Source organism: Asparagus officinalis, chromosome 6 (genome assembly GCF_001876935.1).
Source record: "Asparagus officinalis chromosome 6, Aspof.V1, whole genome shotgun sequence".
NCBI lineage: Eukaryota > Viridiplantae > Streptophyta > Magnoliopsida > Asparagales > Asparagaceae > Asparagus > Asparagus officinalis.
Genome location: NC_033799.1, coordinates 77,031,052 through 77,048,617, shown reverse-complemented (window position 1 = coordinate 77,048,617; position 17,566 = coordinate 77,031,052). Strand labels below are relative to the sequence as shown.

General features: G+C 37.5%; 1 protein-coding gene across 1 annotated transcript in view; it reads right to left on the bottom strand.

The window, feature by feature from the left end:
* The window catches only part of LOC109846358 (serine/threonine-protein kinase PAK 3), a 33,027-nt gene extending 22,355 nt beyond the window's left edge, over positions 1-10,672 (bottom strand). Inside the window, exons 1-3 of the mRNA XM_020415583.1 lie at positions 10,075-10,672; positions 7,655-7,743; positions 3,546-3,653 (exon numbers count right to left, since the gene is read on the bottom strand). Coding sequence (XP_020271172.1) covers positions 3,546-3,653; positions 7,655-7,743; positions 10,075-10,672 — 795 coding nt within the window. The remainder of the gene's footprint in view (positions 1-3,545; positions 3,654-7,654; positions 7,744-10,074) is intronic.

Below are 17,566 nucleotides of genomic sequence, written 5' to 3'. Positions count from 1 at the left end.
AATCATTTCAACTATCATCTTGGTACATCATGATAAAGAGAGAGAGAAAACAAAAATAATAAAATAATCTCCATCATATTTTAATAAAAAAAAAAGAGAGAGAGAGGATTCATAACCTTAACAACAAACCCTTAACCTTAACAATCAACCCGTAACTTTAACAATCAACCCGTAACTTTAACAACCTCCCAATACAAACAACCAAAATAATAAAAAACGAAAATAATAAAATAATTCTCATCAATCATTTTAACTATCCTCTTGGTACATCATGATAAAGAGAGAGAGAAAACAAAAATAATAAAATAATCCCAATCATATTTTAATAAAAAAGAAAGAGAGAGAAGGGTATTATGGTCTTCACATGTTTTAATGTCTTGGGTTTTGTGTTTTGGGGGCTCAGAGAACAGATTCTTTATTTTTAGGGGTAAAACGCCCATTGACCAAGTCCTGGGGGTGGGAAGCATGTTCACTTGGCTTTTGGGGGCTGGAAGCATTTTTCCCTTTCCTATAACATCTAATTTTTGCTATAGAGTTAAAATTAGTCATAGTGTCATACTGGGTGTTCAATTGGGTAAAACTTCCAGGAAGCTACACGAAACTTCCTGCATGCTGAGAGCATAGGCTTTGCTTCAAAGCAGAATACGCATTGCATTATTAGTAAATTATTATAAGTTCTGACAAGAGAACCAGAAAATGTGGTAGCATAGGAGCACAGGATAACTTATACTTACTGGGAAAGGGAAAATGGAAGTGTGCTCCTGTGCGCCAGCTAAAAAACTTCTACCACAATTTAAAATCATCGGTCAATAATGCTCTACCTTTACTTCATTGCTAACAGACCAACGGCTGGACGTAGTGGACACAGGTAACACAACTTTTCAAACTGGTTATCTCAGACTGTTTTCCTTTGATGATGCACTCAACCTCAATTGTATGCATGAGAACCGCAATTGACCTTGTTGTTTAGTTTTCTACTGTGCCTTAATTTGGTGGTCTTGCTTCCTGAGACGGATTCTCTTTCAGGTAATCTGGTAAATAAGCGAGAAGCACAGGACTACTTGTTGCACCAGAACAAGGGATGCGGCTCTACTTGCTAAGGGAAAGGGTGTACATGAAGCACAAAGATTCAGATGGTAAGTGCAAACAGAAAAGGAGTTCGACTATGACTATAAGAAGAATAAAGGTGAAGAAAGGTAGTCCAACTAAGAACCAATGAAAATCCTTTCATTCTTGCCAATAAGTGAGAGATCCCAACTATTATCTGTCAATGACTATGTTACCTGGGTACTTCTATTAGGAAGTTGTACCCATACCCAAACCCCTTGAGCACTTCTTGAATATGTGCATATGTTTATTCAGGCCTATACTCAATTATATAATACATGTTTTAATTTAAAACACTCCTCATACACTTCTTGGATGTATATTCTACACTTCCCATCTATTTCTTATATATTGATCTTATGTTAATTATTAATTTTAATACATACACACACACACACACACACATATATATATATATATAGCCGTGTCCTCATACCCTACCTTTTATAGATTTGCCATGGCCTGTATCCATACCATTACCCGAACGACTGTAGATCTCACTATCTCAGTAATGTAGGGTTTGGAACACAAGATAACACACTTAATATGATTTTTCAGAAATCACAACCCACAAATTAATACAGTTCTTCATATTCCCGAAAAATACCCATAATTACTCAACTAGAACTCTGAAACTTCTCCTAAATCTATTTGCATTGCAAGTTCCAGTTGACTTGCTTCCTCAGTAGATTAGCACTAAGTTAACTAGGATTGGAGCAATTGCAGGACAAGTCTACAAAAGAATAGCCAGAACATGGTGGAAACATCTCCCCTGCTTGTTAGTTATTCAGGTTTCATGCCAGTGCTGCGTTTAAGTAAAATTAAGCTGGGTCTGACTACATCTATGGTTTGTATTGGTTCAAAACTGACATGCACGAGGCAAGCCAAATTCATGGCTTGGCATGTTATTTACTTGTCCATTAATAATCACGATGCCTGCATTCACACATTTTGGAGCCAAAGCCAATTAAACTTCAGCATACTGCATATATTAACAGGCAACAGAATTACTAAGTGTTCGATTTGTTGAGCTTAATTATGATGCACTAGTTCTGTCATCTTCAATTGATTTGAAATATTTGGAAGGTCAAGGAAAGAGAGAACTTCCTAACAAAGGAGTTCTTGCATGTTACTACATCGCCACAGATCTTGTGACACCATAAACTTGAGCTAAACTGATATTCCTTTCTTTTTTTCTTTCTTTTTTTTTTTTTTTTTTTTTTTTGGGGGGGTATCTAAAGGTTTTTTTTGGGAGTTCTAAAGGTTATGATATCCAGAAACAATAAGTCTTATGTGATAGGCTTTAGAATTACAAATATCTTATATCCTTTATCTACAAATTGCAAATATCTACATATCCTTCATCTATAAACAAACACAACTAGCATTTGATTATGATCTCATACATAGGGCCTCTTCTTAGAAAATTTGACAGTCTCTCTCTACACTTGACAGCTAGTTCTCACGAGATGTGAGTTTGAAAGTCTAGTAAACTATATAGAGAAAAAAATAGGATTCTCTAATTCCTGCTTTTAATCATGTTCTTTCATATGAACAAAATTAGATTTATATATATTAATATCATCGATAGCAGCTAAAACTGATATATCTTTATATTTCCATGCATATAGCTTTGATAATAATTAACTGAAACACATTGGTTTCACCTGTATGAAAAAATATAGATACACAGTCTACACAGAATATTCAGAAATTTAAACCCAATAACATGGGTGAAATAAGTGAGGAAAACCTAAGGCTCTCTATGAATTCTACAACACGTATCCTCTCAATAGAAATACAACAGTTCTACAGCATGGATTAATGGAGTATATAGCTCGTGAAATATTACAAAAATTGAAAAATATAGTATCTATTAGCTTGAGTATTATCTGTGAAATCTGGTACCTTCTTTATATCACATAAAGTAAGTTATTACGTGCGTCAAAAGATTGACACTGAAAAAGGTCATCATCAATGAATTCCATTTTTCCTTCCTTTAATAATCATTTTACACATGTTTTTCTTTTTGCCATAAGCTCTTGCACGTATAAAGTTCCACTATGTACCCAAACTCTGTAGATCAATAATTGCTTAATGTGACGTTAATGTTGTGCTATGAACCTTCTCGTAGTGAGAATGCAAGCATTCTTTCAGTAACTTTGATAATTACAGATATTGCTTGGTATTATCACAATATCTTGCATAATTTGCGATTTTAGAAGTGACTGTAAGTATTGGAGTTCAATGAAAATTAGCTGTATTTTTTTCTAAGCAAATGCATGGATAAACTACATATAGCATGGATTCAGGAAGAAGTGAGTTTATAAGTTTTTGGAATTGAACAACCTAATATTGATCATCTAAAGGAACATAAAATAATATATCACTCATTTCTAACTAAAAGACTGCAATACAGTTGGGCAGTTTTATCATACCCAAAGATACTCCTCTCCTTGGTAGCTTGCATAGTAGCGCACCACATTCGGATGACTACATTGCTGCAACATCTCAATTTCACCTCGGATTTCATCATATCCCTCCTCCTGACATTGATCATACAATGAATAGTGAGAAGACAAAGAAAGCAGGTATTGCAACATCTACCATGACCTACTACATAAAATGATTTTTAAACTGATATAAAAAGTCATTTGAGATGGTCAAAGATTTACATATTCAATGAATAATTGAAGAACATAAAAATATGAGAAACAGTCAATCAAATAGTACATATTAATAGCTGATGTTAAACAAAACTGTGGACGCTGCAATCTCCATCAGGCCTGCATATGCTCGGGAAAAGAATGTTAACAGAATAGATCTAAAATGGTCAAAGCTCAATAATTTCGAAGTAAGTCATCTATCCAATTTGTTCATCCACACTGTCCTAGATAAAAACCAACATTAGTTATCCAGGACATTCTTCAACTGTCATTCCTATCAGTAACCAAAACCCAATTAGCTCCTTGCCGTGCATGTTTCACTAGCTTAGTCATGAATCAAATATATAGAAAGCATAAAATTACAGAGAAGTATCATGAAATAGAAAAGGAAGCAGCTAACGGTGGTTAAGGACACTACTTTACCTTCTCTGTTGAAATATCTAATCTGCGGTAAGAACTCTGAAGTGAGATGATGAGATGATATAGTTTAACACCTAGCAGTGTTGAGGCCATGCCAAGTGAAACAACATGATACTATAAATTAAACACCAAAAACTAGATGTATCAACCTGTCCCTCAGCTCCATTCATATGTTCCATGGCAAAAAAACAAAGTTTATAGACCTTGGTTTCAATAAGTCCTCTATGCAAGTTATTTAATCCAAGCTGATAGCCTGGTAGAGTGATTCTAAAACAACCAAATTACGAAAAGGGAGGAGATGGGATTATTTAAAGAAAGTACATGTTCAGTATATTGGTCACTGTCCAAATCTAAAGCAGAGAATGAAAACAACATAGAGAAAGAAGAAAAGAAATGGAACATTAGCCAAAAGGTCATCGTCTTCCAGCATAAGAAATGTCCATTTACAGTCTAAGATTCTATCCAAAAGGTAATCAAACACCAATTTCAGTAAATCAGACATATTTATAGTCTAAAGAAAACATAAATGTTGCAGATTGATCCTCTCTGACCAGACTGAGAAAGGGAACAAACTCAATTCAAAAGCAAGCCAGCTTACGCTTCCACAGTGAATTTAGTATATTTATTTTGTGATGATCTCACAAACTAAGAAACCTGCTATGCATAGAAGTAGCCTCTTCTCTCTGATATCCCTCCATATTCGTCTCCATCTAACAGTTCTACAGGTTATTACTAACATAAAATGCAACTGATGCCTAACCTTTAGCAGCCTTCCTAATTTGCATTCTACTGTTAGCAAAAAAGAGCCTCTAAAAAGTATTAATCTAAAAACAAACCTACTTTTTATAAAGAACCCTAACTAATACCTGACAATTTCTAGAATAACATCAACTACTCCAACTGCTTCTGGACTCATCCACAAATCTCTTTAGCTGCACCTAGAGTTGCTCACCTCTGAAGCACGGATTCGCCCCCGGAGGCCACGAATCCGTGTCCAACTCGAATCGGACACGGATTCGTCACGACACGTGCACGACACGTGTCGGACACGATCAATCCGTGTCCGACACGAGTCAATGGTTAAATTAGGTTCGGACACGATCAAAGGAGCTCGGATTCGTCGAAGACCGATTCATTCGGGTTGCAGGTTGCGAGTTTGGTTGTTACAATCCAACCTGAACCATTCGATTAAAAAAACTCATCCCTATTTTTCAAATCTCCCGTTCGATTTGATCCTCAGCTGACTCAAACGAAAGAAAAAAAAGAAAAAACCTAACCATAACCCTAACCCTAATCCTCTCTCAATCTCTCAGCTCACTCCCGTTCGATTCGATCACCTCCGCTGTTCCGACCCGATCCCGCCGATTGACTCCTCCTTCCTCCGACTCCTCAAGTTCACCCTCCATTCCTCCCCCCCGTCCTGTACAACCACCACCACTGTCATCATCATCTCCTCCAATTTTTGAGTTCGAGCAGCAGCCCAGCGTTATATTATTATCATAAATCTGATGAAGAAAGTTACTCATTTATACTAAATCGAAATTTTCGTATTACGTTGTCATTTATCATAAATCTGATGATGAAGGCAATGAAGAAGTCATCAGACTAGCTTTCACTTCCTCTTGAGGTACTTTTTGTTTACAAACTTGTTATTTTGTGATAGATTCATATTTTTTATTGTTAGTTGGATTTTATAAAATTTTCTATATATAATAATAGCTTATAAAAAAATTCCTTGCCGTATCCCCGTATCCTATTTTTTTAGATTTCGCCGTATCCCGTATCCGTGTCGTATTCGTGTCCCGTATCCGTATCCGTGCATCATAGTTGCTCACTAAGTCAGTGGTGGAGACTACTTGCATTCCTTTCGTAAGGAGAACATGTGAAAGTCATGCAGGCAAAAACAAGAAAGATGGTTTCAAGTTGATCTCTCGATTGGGATGATATGAAAGAGAAAAATAAAAGGCTAAACAGTCAGAACTTGAACTGAATTGACAAAGAAATTGCTTTGGCACTAATATTGTACCAGACAATGCAGAATTTCTCCAGCTCACTTTTGCTTTTGGATCAAGATCAAGTTCCTAATCCTAGTCAGCATAGATACTCAAACATGAGGTTGTTCATGTCAGAGACATGCCTCATCCTTGCACTGGAGACAATATTTGTGTTCTGTTACTCTGTAGACTCTAAAATTGACAGTGTAACATTTTCTGGTGCTGTATTGTATATCTTGTGTCTCCGTGTCAGCATTCATTCAATATAGTTTTATCATTATCAAGACGGCTTACATCAAGCTCATTGTCGATTATAATGGTAGCTACACTGGAAAATGCCAAAGGAAAAGAATGGAAACTTTATTTAATGACTTCTATAAGCTAATATACGCTTTTATTTGGGATAGAAAGCTCTCTTGAGGCAGCATGCTAGGAAGTTTGTGGTGGCCATGCATTGAAGGAGAGATGCTTTTCAAGGATAGGTAGACAGTCATAAGAGCGGAAAGGGGTAAACAAAGACATTAGAACAAACGAGTCAATAAAGAAGTCGACAGAATGCCTATTACTACAGCTTTAGTATGATTTAACGATTATTAGCTCACAATCAAGAGAGACTTGGGCTTGGGCATATAGAGGAAGGAAACATGGGTTCAATGTAGAGATTACTCAAAAGTCAAAACTGAAACAGAAAGAAGATGCAGAGAGGAAAACAAAGAGAAACATAACCAAAAGACCAGAGTCTCTAACAAAACAAATTTTTATTAGTAATTTCATCTAGAGACTTGGCATGACCTTCTCGCATGTTTGTACGCTAATAAAAATTGAACTGTTGAAACCATATCCAGTGCAAATTGACCAAAAATGGAACCAAAAGAATATATAAAATAAACAGGAGTTATGCTCCAAAGCTTTATCAATGTTCTTTTATTACTTCCGCGGAGAAATTAAAGTAGTCAGTCCCTGTGGACACCAAAAACAAGAACCAGTTGCTAGATAAACCAGCTAATTTCTTAGACTTTGCTGCATGCTTATCTCAACTCAAAGCCTAGAAGTTAACTATTAACTAAATATTAAACATGCTCTTCATTGAACTAAGCTTCTAATTCTACGTTAAACTACACTCAAGCAACACATTGAAATGATTGCATTAGCTAGATTGATCTCTATCACCAATATAATGGAAATTAAACTTCTCATAAATTGTTCAGTATTGGCATTGAGAACAAAATACATAGAAATAGAAATAAGCAACACCAGTGTAAGTTGTAATGCAGGTTCCAACTCCACATTATAAGAAAATTTGCAGACTATAAAAGAGTTATGAGCTAGATCCTATTTCTGCTAACCTAAAAAATGAATATGATGAAGCCTCTAAGAATCAGTATAACTTGATTTTAAGGATATGGTTATGCATGTTGGAGAAGAGAGCAAAATGCTTGCTAAGAAACTATAAGACAGGTAACATACCCCCTCGGATAACGAAATCACTTTTATGGCGACAAGCTCTGAAGTCTTCAAATCCCTAGCTTTGTAAACAGCACCATATGAACCTTTCCCTATCATTATGAAAAAGAAATGCTAATTACAAATGGAATGCAAATCAGTACTTGAATGAAGCCTGGGTTCTGAGTAAGATAAGTGCATTCCCTGCTTGTCATAGAAAGAAAAAGGTAGGATATTTACAAGAATAAAAGCATAACAAGTTTATTAGTTGATAACATTATTATCAGGCAATCAGGCATCATCATCTGACTAAGTAAACACTTAAACACACGAAAAGCCCATACTTTTTACGAACTGAGAATCTTCCCATGTTTCCCCTTCACTCTCAGGATGGATCTAGAACATTGAAACTCCTTCACCCATTACTTTCAATTCTTTATGCTTGCAGCAAAACTTTCGCATTTCTGTAACTCTTTAGAAATTTTGCCCCAAAATAAAAAATTAAAAGAGAGGGTTGAGGAAAAATCACAGAATTCATTCTACAGGTGTTGATGGATAAGAAATGAATGCATTTATTGAAAGCTAGAGTTTCCTCCTATTGAGGATAAAATGAGAGAGAAATTGAGATGGTTTCCTCATGTGCAATAGAGACCACTGAATGCCCGCAGTTAGAAGAAGTGATAAGAGTATAATTTAAAGATTAGAGATAAAGGTTAACTTAACTAAAGAGATATGAACTACGAAGAGGTAGCCCTCAACTGATTTGCATCGAAGAAAGCATTGGATTTATGTAGTTGGCCCCGAAATTTGGATAAAGCTCTTCATTGTTGTTGTTGCTATCCATATATATGGCCAATAGATGTATACTAGACATATATAGGCATGTTCTCATATCTGTGTTATGAGCAATTGTCGTATTTGGTGCCATCTTGGTCAAGTTCTTTCTTGTATCACTAAACCTAATCAGAATACTAAGACAAAATCTACTCGTCAATAATTAAACAATATTCGTCGGAAACTATATAAAACTACAAACATCACACACAACGAAATGTTATCAGATGATCCATTTTTTAATAAGACTACATATACCACAAAAATTCTCTTTCATGATGAATTTTTCCACTTAACACGAGATTACATGACGGAACCAATATCAAAAATCAAAGCCATGATCTCATCCTTAAGAGTAGATAAATCAGGAAGTTATTTAAGAAGGTTCCACTTTTGCGCTCCATACAAAAAGCCTAAGAACTTATATGTCAGAGGTCTAATTAAAATAAACATGGCTACATAGACACTTCTTGAGCAAAGACAACAGTTCATACTTGAATAAATTCCTTGTTCTAAGGTACTTTTGGAGGTTTAGGCTCTTTCTTACCATATTATGTGCCACGTAACAACACAAATGCTAAATTTTTAAGCAAAGTTTTCATCTTTTATGCAACTCTTCAATCATATTCAACCACAAATTCCACATTGAAGAGAAATAAAGAAGCAATGGCAACTACATACTCACCGAGCTCATGAGAACACGAGATCTAACGTATACCCATATATATGGAAAACAAAAGTTACTAACGAACAAAGAGATATATAGTCTCATGTTCTCATAACACTATTTTCAGATTTTGGGGAATCTGTCATATCTAGCACCCATGTTTACTTCAGAATACTCTGTGTCTGGCAAACCTAATTGGAATACTACAACAAGATCTGGTTACTAGTCAATTAAAACAGTTCCCACTAAAAACTATATTAACTACAAACATCATGCAGAGCCAAATTCTATCAAATGACAGCCCCTAGTCCATACTTTATGAGAGAATACTATGAGATCCTTATTATGAACTTTGAAGTCAGATTGTACTACATGATCAATGTCAAAATCAAAGGCAAGATCTCATCCTTGCAGTAGATAAATCGGAAAGTGGTTTAAGAAGGTTCTATTTTTGCGCTCCACTTAAACAACCTAAAATTTAAAAGTCCAAGTCCAATCAAAACAAATAACACTACATAAAAAACTTCTCGAGCTGAGGTAGCTCTTCGTACTTCTACCAATTCGTACTTCTACCAATTACCTGTTCTAACGTACCTTTCAATGTTTAGTCCCTTTCTTAACATAGTACATTGCCACCGCTTCATAGTACATTGCCACCGCTTCAGCAAACCAATCTCAAATCCCTAGACTTTAAGCCAAGTTTCATCTTTTATGCTACTACTTAATGATATCAACCCAAAGCTAATTGATATCAACCCAAAACTCCAAATTAGCCTTTCTTCGATATCTTTCCCGGTTTAGTCCCTTTCCTAAAGTAATACATTGTCCCCATTTCAGCAATCCATTCTAGACTTTAAGCAAAAAAAAATTCATCTTTTTTTTAGGCAACGCTTTTAAGGATATCTAGCAGTACAAAAATCCAAACTGGCAACCAAACACTCACCGAGCTCATGAAGAAGCTCATATTTGGTAGAAGGATCCTCTCTGGTGAGGCTCTCCGGCACCGAGCTCACCGACGCCTGCCTCTGCTGCTGCTGCTGCTCCGAAGCTCTCATGCTCTCCACCGCCTCGCTCATGAACGGCGATCCAAAACCCCCAACGCTCCTCCTCACAAAGGTCCCCGACACCGATGAATCCTCCTCCTCCTCCTCCTCCTCCTCCTCCTCCGCCCTAGATCTCAGCGTCGATTTGACCACAAACGTCGAGTACACGTCATCGAGATCTGATCTACCCCGAGGGCTCCGCGATCTTAGGGTTCGGCGAGATGCAGGAGCGGGCGACGGCCTGCTGTCCTTCTTGACGATGAAGGTACCGGAGTAATCTCCGCCTCCGTCGTCGTCGTCGTCTTCTTCTTCTTCGTCGTCGTCGTCGATGGCGGCGCCGAAGTCCTTGGGGAGGCGCTGGAGGAGAGGAGGGAGAGAAGAGGAGTCCTCTTCTTCCTCTTCCTCTTCGTCAGCGTTTTCATCGAAGGTGGAGTAGATGTCGGTTTTTTTGTTAGCTCGACTTCGAGAGGAAGAAGAAGAGGAGCCAGAGAAATCCATCGCTCAGAGAGAGAGAGAGAGAGTGCTGAGTGCGTACATGCGTCTGAGGAGAGAGAAAGTGAGGGGAGAGAGGGAAGGAGAGCTTGCTGTCTTAGTGGGCCGGCCCATAGTAGTCTCACAACTGGGCCCTTATCTTATGCGTGTTTCGGACGAGAGAGAGTGCTGAGTGCGTTCGTGTAGAGTGCGCAACGGTCGGTTCGGTTCGGTTTTTACTAAAATTTAAACAACCGAATCGAACCGTTTATAATTCAAAACCGAATCGAACTATTGCAAGTCGGTTCGGTGCGGTTCGGTTCGGTTTATTCGGTTCTAACTTCATCAAACTTCTTATCAAACAACAAACTGTGTTAAGAAAAAAAAATATCAACAAAGTAGGAGATTATGAAGCATTAAACACTGATATAATGATATTGTTTTCAACCCATATAATGATTCAGAAAATAAGTTTAAGGTTTGAGTCTTTGACTCTTTGGGGATGGGTCGGGTAGGGTTTGAGATCAGAATGAGTAGTATTGCACTATATTCGGTCGGTTCGGGTTAAAAAGTTTTCAAACCGACCCGAACCGTCCTCATAAAACCGATTTTTTCGGGTCGATTCGGATCGGTTCGGTCGGTTTTTTCGATTTGGACAGAACCATGCTCAGCCCTACGTGCGCCTGAGGAGAGAGAATGTGAGGAGAGAGAGGGGATGAGACTTTGCTGTCTTAGTGGGCCGGCCCATAGTAGTCTCACAACTGGGCCCTTATCTTATGCGAGTTTTGGAGGACTAGTTAAGGAGTGCTGGACAAAAACATCATAAACTATTGGGTTGTTTGCACCCTGGTTCCCTGAAGTTTACATCTGTTATACTTCGATATCCCAAAGTTTTTTATTTGACACTTTGATACCCCCCAGTGTTGACATTTTTTTTTACTTTAATAACCCATATCTTTTTCTGACACACTGATACCACAAATTTTACGCATTTGTTAGCTTCTGTATCGAATACCCCAAACTTTGGCGTATCAAAGTGTCAAAAAAAAACTTTGGGTACCAAAGTTTAGAAGGTTTAAATTTTATATTATGAAAGTGTCCAAAAAAACTTTGAGGCTTCAAAGTTAAAAAAGTGTAAACTTTGAGGCACCAATTGTCAAAAAAAACTTTTGGTCATCAAAGTTTGAAAAGAGGTAAGCTTCAGAGTACTAATTAATTAAAGTGTAAATAACCTGAAACTATTTACTAAAAAAACTACTATATACTTTCAAATAAGCAGAAAAGTATCACAAAATTTTCAATTAAAGACTAAGTATAATTAAAATTTTTATTTATACAAAAGTGACATGAATTTTCAAATAAAATCACTAGATTGTTATGAACTTTATGCTATTGTCAGGTAATTACTATGACAATGTCATAAAGCTACAGTATAGTATAGGTTATTTTATCTAGTGAAATAACTTATGGACCCCTGATATTCAAGTTAGGTTTCTGTGATATAACCACTTTTTGTTGAAACCTGCACAACAGGGTACAAGAAAAACCCTTTTGGTCGGTCGACTGATAAAAATGATCAGTTGACCGACATGGCATGCACAGTATGAATAGGAAAAAATCACTCTGGACGATCGACTGATTTCTGGAATCGGTCAATCGATATCAACACTTCGGTCGACTGATAGAGCACTTCGGTTGACTGATAGTGGGCCGGTCAGAAACATGTTTCTGTTGGGGAATTCAATCTACCAATTGTTGGTACAACTGCTCCTTAGCTACTCAACCACTTGTCAAATATAAACCCTCTACAGAATTTGCCCTACCGGATCTTATGTTAAGAAGTGGAAAGAAAAAATCACAGCAAATTAAAAAATACAAGAAAAGAGAACATCGAGTTTTAACGAGGTTCGGCAACATGTCTACGTCCTCGGGAGCCACACAAATAATTTCCTTTATATAAAAAAAGATTACAAAGCTTGTAGAGAGAATATCTCAACTTGAGATCTCTCAAAAAGAAGCAACAGAAAACTATCTGTTGTTCATACAAAAGGCGTGAGATTTTCCAAACTGGAAAATCTCCTCTCAAGATTTGCTGAGAAAATCGCTTCAGGATCACGAGATTTAGGAAAAATCTCCACTACAAGAGCTCAATAAATGCTTGCCGCCTCAATAAAGATCGTTAAGAAGTAAGAAGGAATCGGAACGGGGGGGGGGGGAGGGGGGGAGGAGGGGAGGCAGAGGGCATGGGAACCTGGGGAAGCCTGTGCACAGGGTTCCCTTAAATAGGGAAACCCTAACCAGCAGCTGGATCTAGTTGTTTCCCACAACGCGCTTGTGAGGATCTTGCTGAGCTCACCAAAGGGAATCGTTCGAGCTCGCCTGATGTCGTTCAAGCTCGAGCTTTCCTGTTTTCTGTCGACTCTACTTGCGCTCGACGACTCCGCTTGCGCTCGACGACTTCGATCTCGCCTATAGGACTCGACGTCGCCTGAAGGCCGTGACGTCGACCTCGCCTGCGCCACGAGAGTCCGCTCGACCTCGTGGGGAGCTCGCCCGCAGCTTGACCGCCTGAAGCCCTCTTCGAGCTCGCCTGCAACCAGCCTCGCCTGAAGCACTTTCTAGCTCGCCTGCAACCAGCCTCGCCTAATGCCCTTTCGAGCTCGCCTGCGCCTCAGTTGTTCGACCTCGCCTGAGTCTCTTCGAGGTCTCCTAAAGCTCACCGCCGACCAGGTTTGGGTTTACACCCCTGTTTCCAATAGTTTTGTAGCACGTTTTGGATTTGGTTGGTTTATATATTTAAAGGAACGTTTTTAGGGTTTGAAGAGAGGGTTTTATCATAGAAAATAGAGTTGTTTGAGCACTTTGAGATGGAGATTCTTTGAGAGTGAGTGAGATCTTGTTGGTTAGGGTTATTGTGATTGTTTAAGAGTTGTAACACATTGTATTTCTTCTCCATATAGTGAAATCTCTCCATCCTCTCTCCGTAGACGTAGGCAACTTGCCGAACCACATATATCTCTATGTTTGTGATTGATTTTGGCTGTTTTATTTTGGATTGTGCTCGTGTAGTTCTTCGTTCGTTGCTTATCGACTCGTGGTTTGAGTCCGCTTCCGCCGGGCGCAACATTTTTAACTTAAGGGGTGAACTATTTCATGAGAGGATATCGGCTGCTACATATTATGCAGGTAGTGTACGTTAAGAGATACGCAAAGAGTACTTGATTCTTAACTACTCAGTGATCAATTAGGAGAGCAAAAACGATCGGAAAAAGTATTTCAAACAAGTCCACAAGTGGGTGTTAATTCTATAACTTTATGCACATAAATGTCTCAGGTTCAGAGATACCTGATTCTTAATTAGTCAGCTTAGTAGTGTTCTGGCTCTTTTTAAACCATCCAAACTACACCTCTATACAGAACCTTAATGATAAATCAGTATGCATCTCCACAATCATAAATGAGAAAATATTCAGCATTTGGACACAACATTCAGTTGATTAGTGCAAACTCAAATGTTATAGGATACTGTCCTTGATGGTTCTAACATTACACACCTACTTGTACTCGATTAATTGCAAGGGCAATAGTACAACTTAGTCATTATCAATGAAACTAATACTAAAACTAATCTAAAACTCTCAAGATGTCCAAAGCTTGACAAGTTGGTAAAAACAAAGTAATCTATAGATTCTATACATATCACCTTAAGACATAATGAAGCAACGATCAATCAAAAACAATGTTGACATCCTAACGACAACTTCGTCTCCATGTTCCGATTTCGAGAGCCATTATTTTCTTTAAGATAAATGTCTTCATCTTTTCTTATCATCAAAACGCACATATAAACAAAGTTACACTCATATGCCTATGAGCTAGTGAGAGGGAGCATGATGCTTGATTGATGACAATGAATAGCACAAAACAAAACTATCCGCACGAGATAAGCTGTCATGATATCAGATAAAGATTTCCCTTCTTTGAATGTATCAAACAAGATTATGCTGCAAAAAATCCTGAGTAATTGTCTGATGTCTTGTTTCTTATGTTTCTAGTTACAAATTTCTTAATACAGGTATCAATGGATGGACAAAAGCATAAGATCACAAGAACTTCATTAAACAAAGTAATCCACCCATGTCACAGGAAAAGGAACAAATAATCCTTTCTGTAATTAAAATATATATATATTTGAATAGACTTAATAACTTGTCTCTTCATCAGGTCCCTATAGCAGAAGTGAAATTAAAGGTCAATTTATGCTCATCATAACCTCCCTCCATCAAAATGCAAAGGAATCCGTTAGTTTTCATTCGTCAATAGCGAAACGGACCAAAGAACAGGATCGGAGGTTCCAACGAGCATTAGTTAAGCTTCTGGAATTGAAGTGCTTGGATAACTAATTCCCTTGTCAGTATTTCCCAAATATTTTGATTACCTTAATTGGCTAACTTCTCTAACCAACTCGACGTTTAGACCAATGTTAATTGAATCAAGTATCTTTTTATCCACACGGGCAGCGGATACTATATCTCAAAAATCTTGTCTTGTTCATGAAATTAAATGGTTTATTAATCTATCACCATCTTGAGAATCCTTTTTTTCTTTGAGAACACCTACGGAAGACAATGACATTGTTAATTGTAGCTACATAGTACATTTTTAGTCCATGCATGCATGAGTAGGAAAAGGGAAGAAATTACGAGGAAAGATTAAATTTTACACACGTCTAGATAAAGGTGTGAATAGAAGAAAATGGGTGACAAAGATTGAATTTTTAAGAAATAGACTTGAGTAGGAGCTCGGTCTTTTTGCAGGTTTTATCTATGACTTCCCTGTCAACTTTTTATCCTTAGGCAATGTAGCAATCTGTTTGGATTTAACCAAACAAAAAACATTCATATTCGATGATGTAAATTTAAAAACTACCTAATCGCAGGAGTGCAGTGTTAGTATCCAACACAACTCTCTCAACGATCTTTCGCAAGTACAGAGAAATTTAATAGCCTGTCATTTGATCAGGATGACTAAATATATCTTATATTTTTCCTTGGAATAGAAAGATATATGATACCTCATAAAGCAACGAAACCCTTCAGAGAATTGAACTCTTTTAAGAAAACCAGTCATCAAATGACTCTCATGTTTGTGATATAGTAATGATGAGATCATGAAGTACAGGTTTCAATTTAAAACTTAGTAAAGAGTAGCCAGAATGATGATGATCACATGCATGTGAATACTACACCAACCAGATCTAGGCTTAGTGCCTTACATATGTCAAATGACTGGTGATGCCTAGTGATGATTTGTTCACGCTTCATAGGTTTCTCATAATCAATCTAGTCCTAAACACAATGCTTAAAAAATTGAGAAAATGCGCCTAACTTCCCTTGACATTTCAGTCTTTAAAGGAAAATGAAGTTGGACTAGACCCACGTCATGAAATTAAAAGGTATTAATTTGAAGGCAAAACTTAATTTAGGCCTACTCTTGGTTCCGTAAATTACACAAATTAGTCCTTTATACTAGTGGGCAGACCCTTGGCCTGTTACATAACTTAATACAACAGTAGTTCTCCGCCACCAAACAAGCGTAAAAACTCGATTAGCATTACTGTTAAAGCGTAATCAAACCGCACAAACACCCAAGACGAGGGTGATCAGGCTCCACTTAGACGCCATGCGCAAACCTAATTAATCAGTTATTCATGCACCATTATCGACCACTTTAAGAAGATCTACCTGCGCCGAGCAAAAGTTTTGGGATTTGATTCAGTGGGTCAAAAGGAATTAATACGATCGCCTTCTTTTTAACTTTAAGATAATGAATGTAAAGCTCTCTGGCTCTCTGTCATTGCTAATGGTCAAAGAAATAGTACCAGAGTTATGCAGAAGAGCTCGCCAATGATACTGATGCAGGAAGAAAAGAATAATCAGGTAATACAAATATGAAAGCAGGCCAAGTTGAACTCGGTACGGATGTTCAAATGCCATACAGATATACTATTTTTCTTCGGTAGGAAAGCGAACACGCTTTTGAAAGATCCAAATATTCTAAGGTGTGATTAATTTGGATCCCGAAGATGATTAGTACTTGGAAGAATCTCTTCATACTCGAAAGTATTAGTGAGAGGAACAGGTAATAATATGCATTTGTAAAGGACAAAAAGGCATGTGGGAATAAAGAGGGGTTCATATACAATGATATGAAAGAGGATTGGGAGCTAAGATTTTCGCATTTAAAAAAAAATGCTTCATCCTTTGGAAAATCCAAGGAAGGATAGAAGAATATTAAATGGGTAAAGCCAGCTCCAACATGTAGTTAAGAAGGAATCTAAATTAGATGACAAACTCACAAGTGCACGTTAGTCATCCAGAGAAATGAAACATGCATTAAATGAAACATTTTGGAATTTAGGGGCCCTAGCTATTAACACACCCCACCACTCATTAGGCTTCTATGTTAAGCATGTTAGTAGGAAAAGAACAAGGAGTTAGGACCTTGTCGATCCGTACAATTTCTTTTGTCTGAATAGTAACAAACGTGTGTATACGTGACTGATTTGTGTTTGATATGACTTCTGCGTATGCAGAGTGTAGAACCGATAGCGAAATCGAACGGAATTTAAAATCAGCTCGAAAGGGTGACTCTGCTAGCAGACTCATCGATGAGCAAGTGGTCATCGATGAGTGTGGCTCCTCATCGATGAACTTGTTGCTGAGTCTACAGTGACTCCTTACCCATCGATCGATGAGCAGAGTCGTTGGCAATCGGTTTGAAGCCCCTCGTCGATCTAGAGAACTACAGAAGCATTTGTGTGGCTTTAATATGTGCATAATGAAGCAAATATAAGACATTCCAGATAAGATATGAAGCTGCATAAAACCCTGGTTTTATCTGTCCATTTACCATAAACAT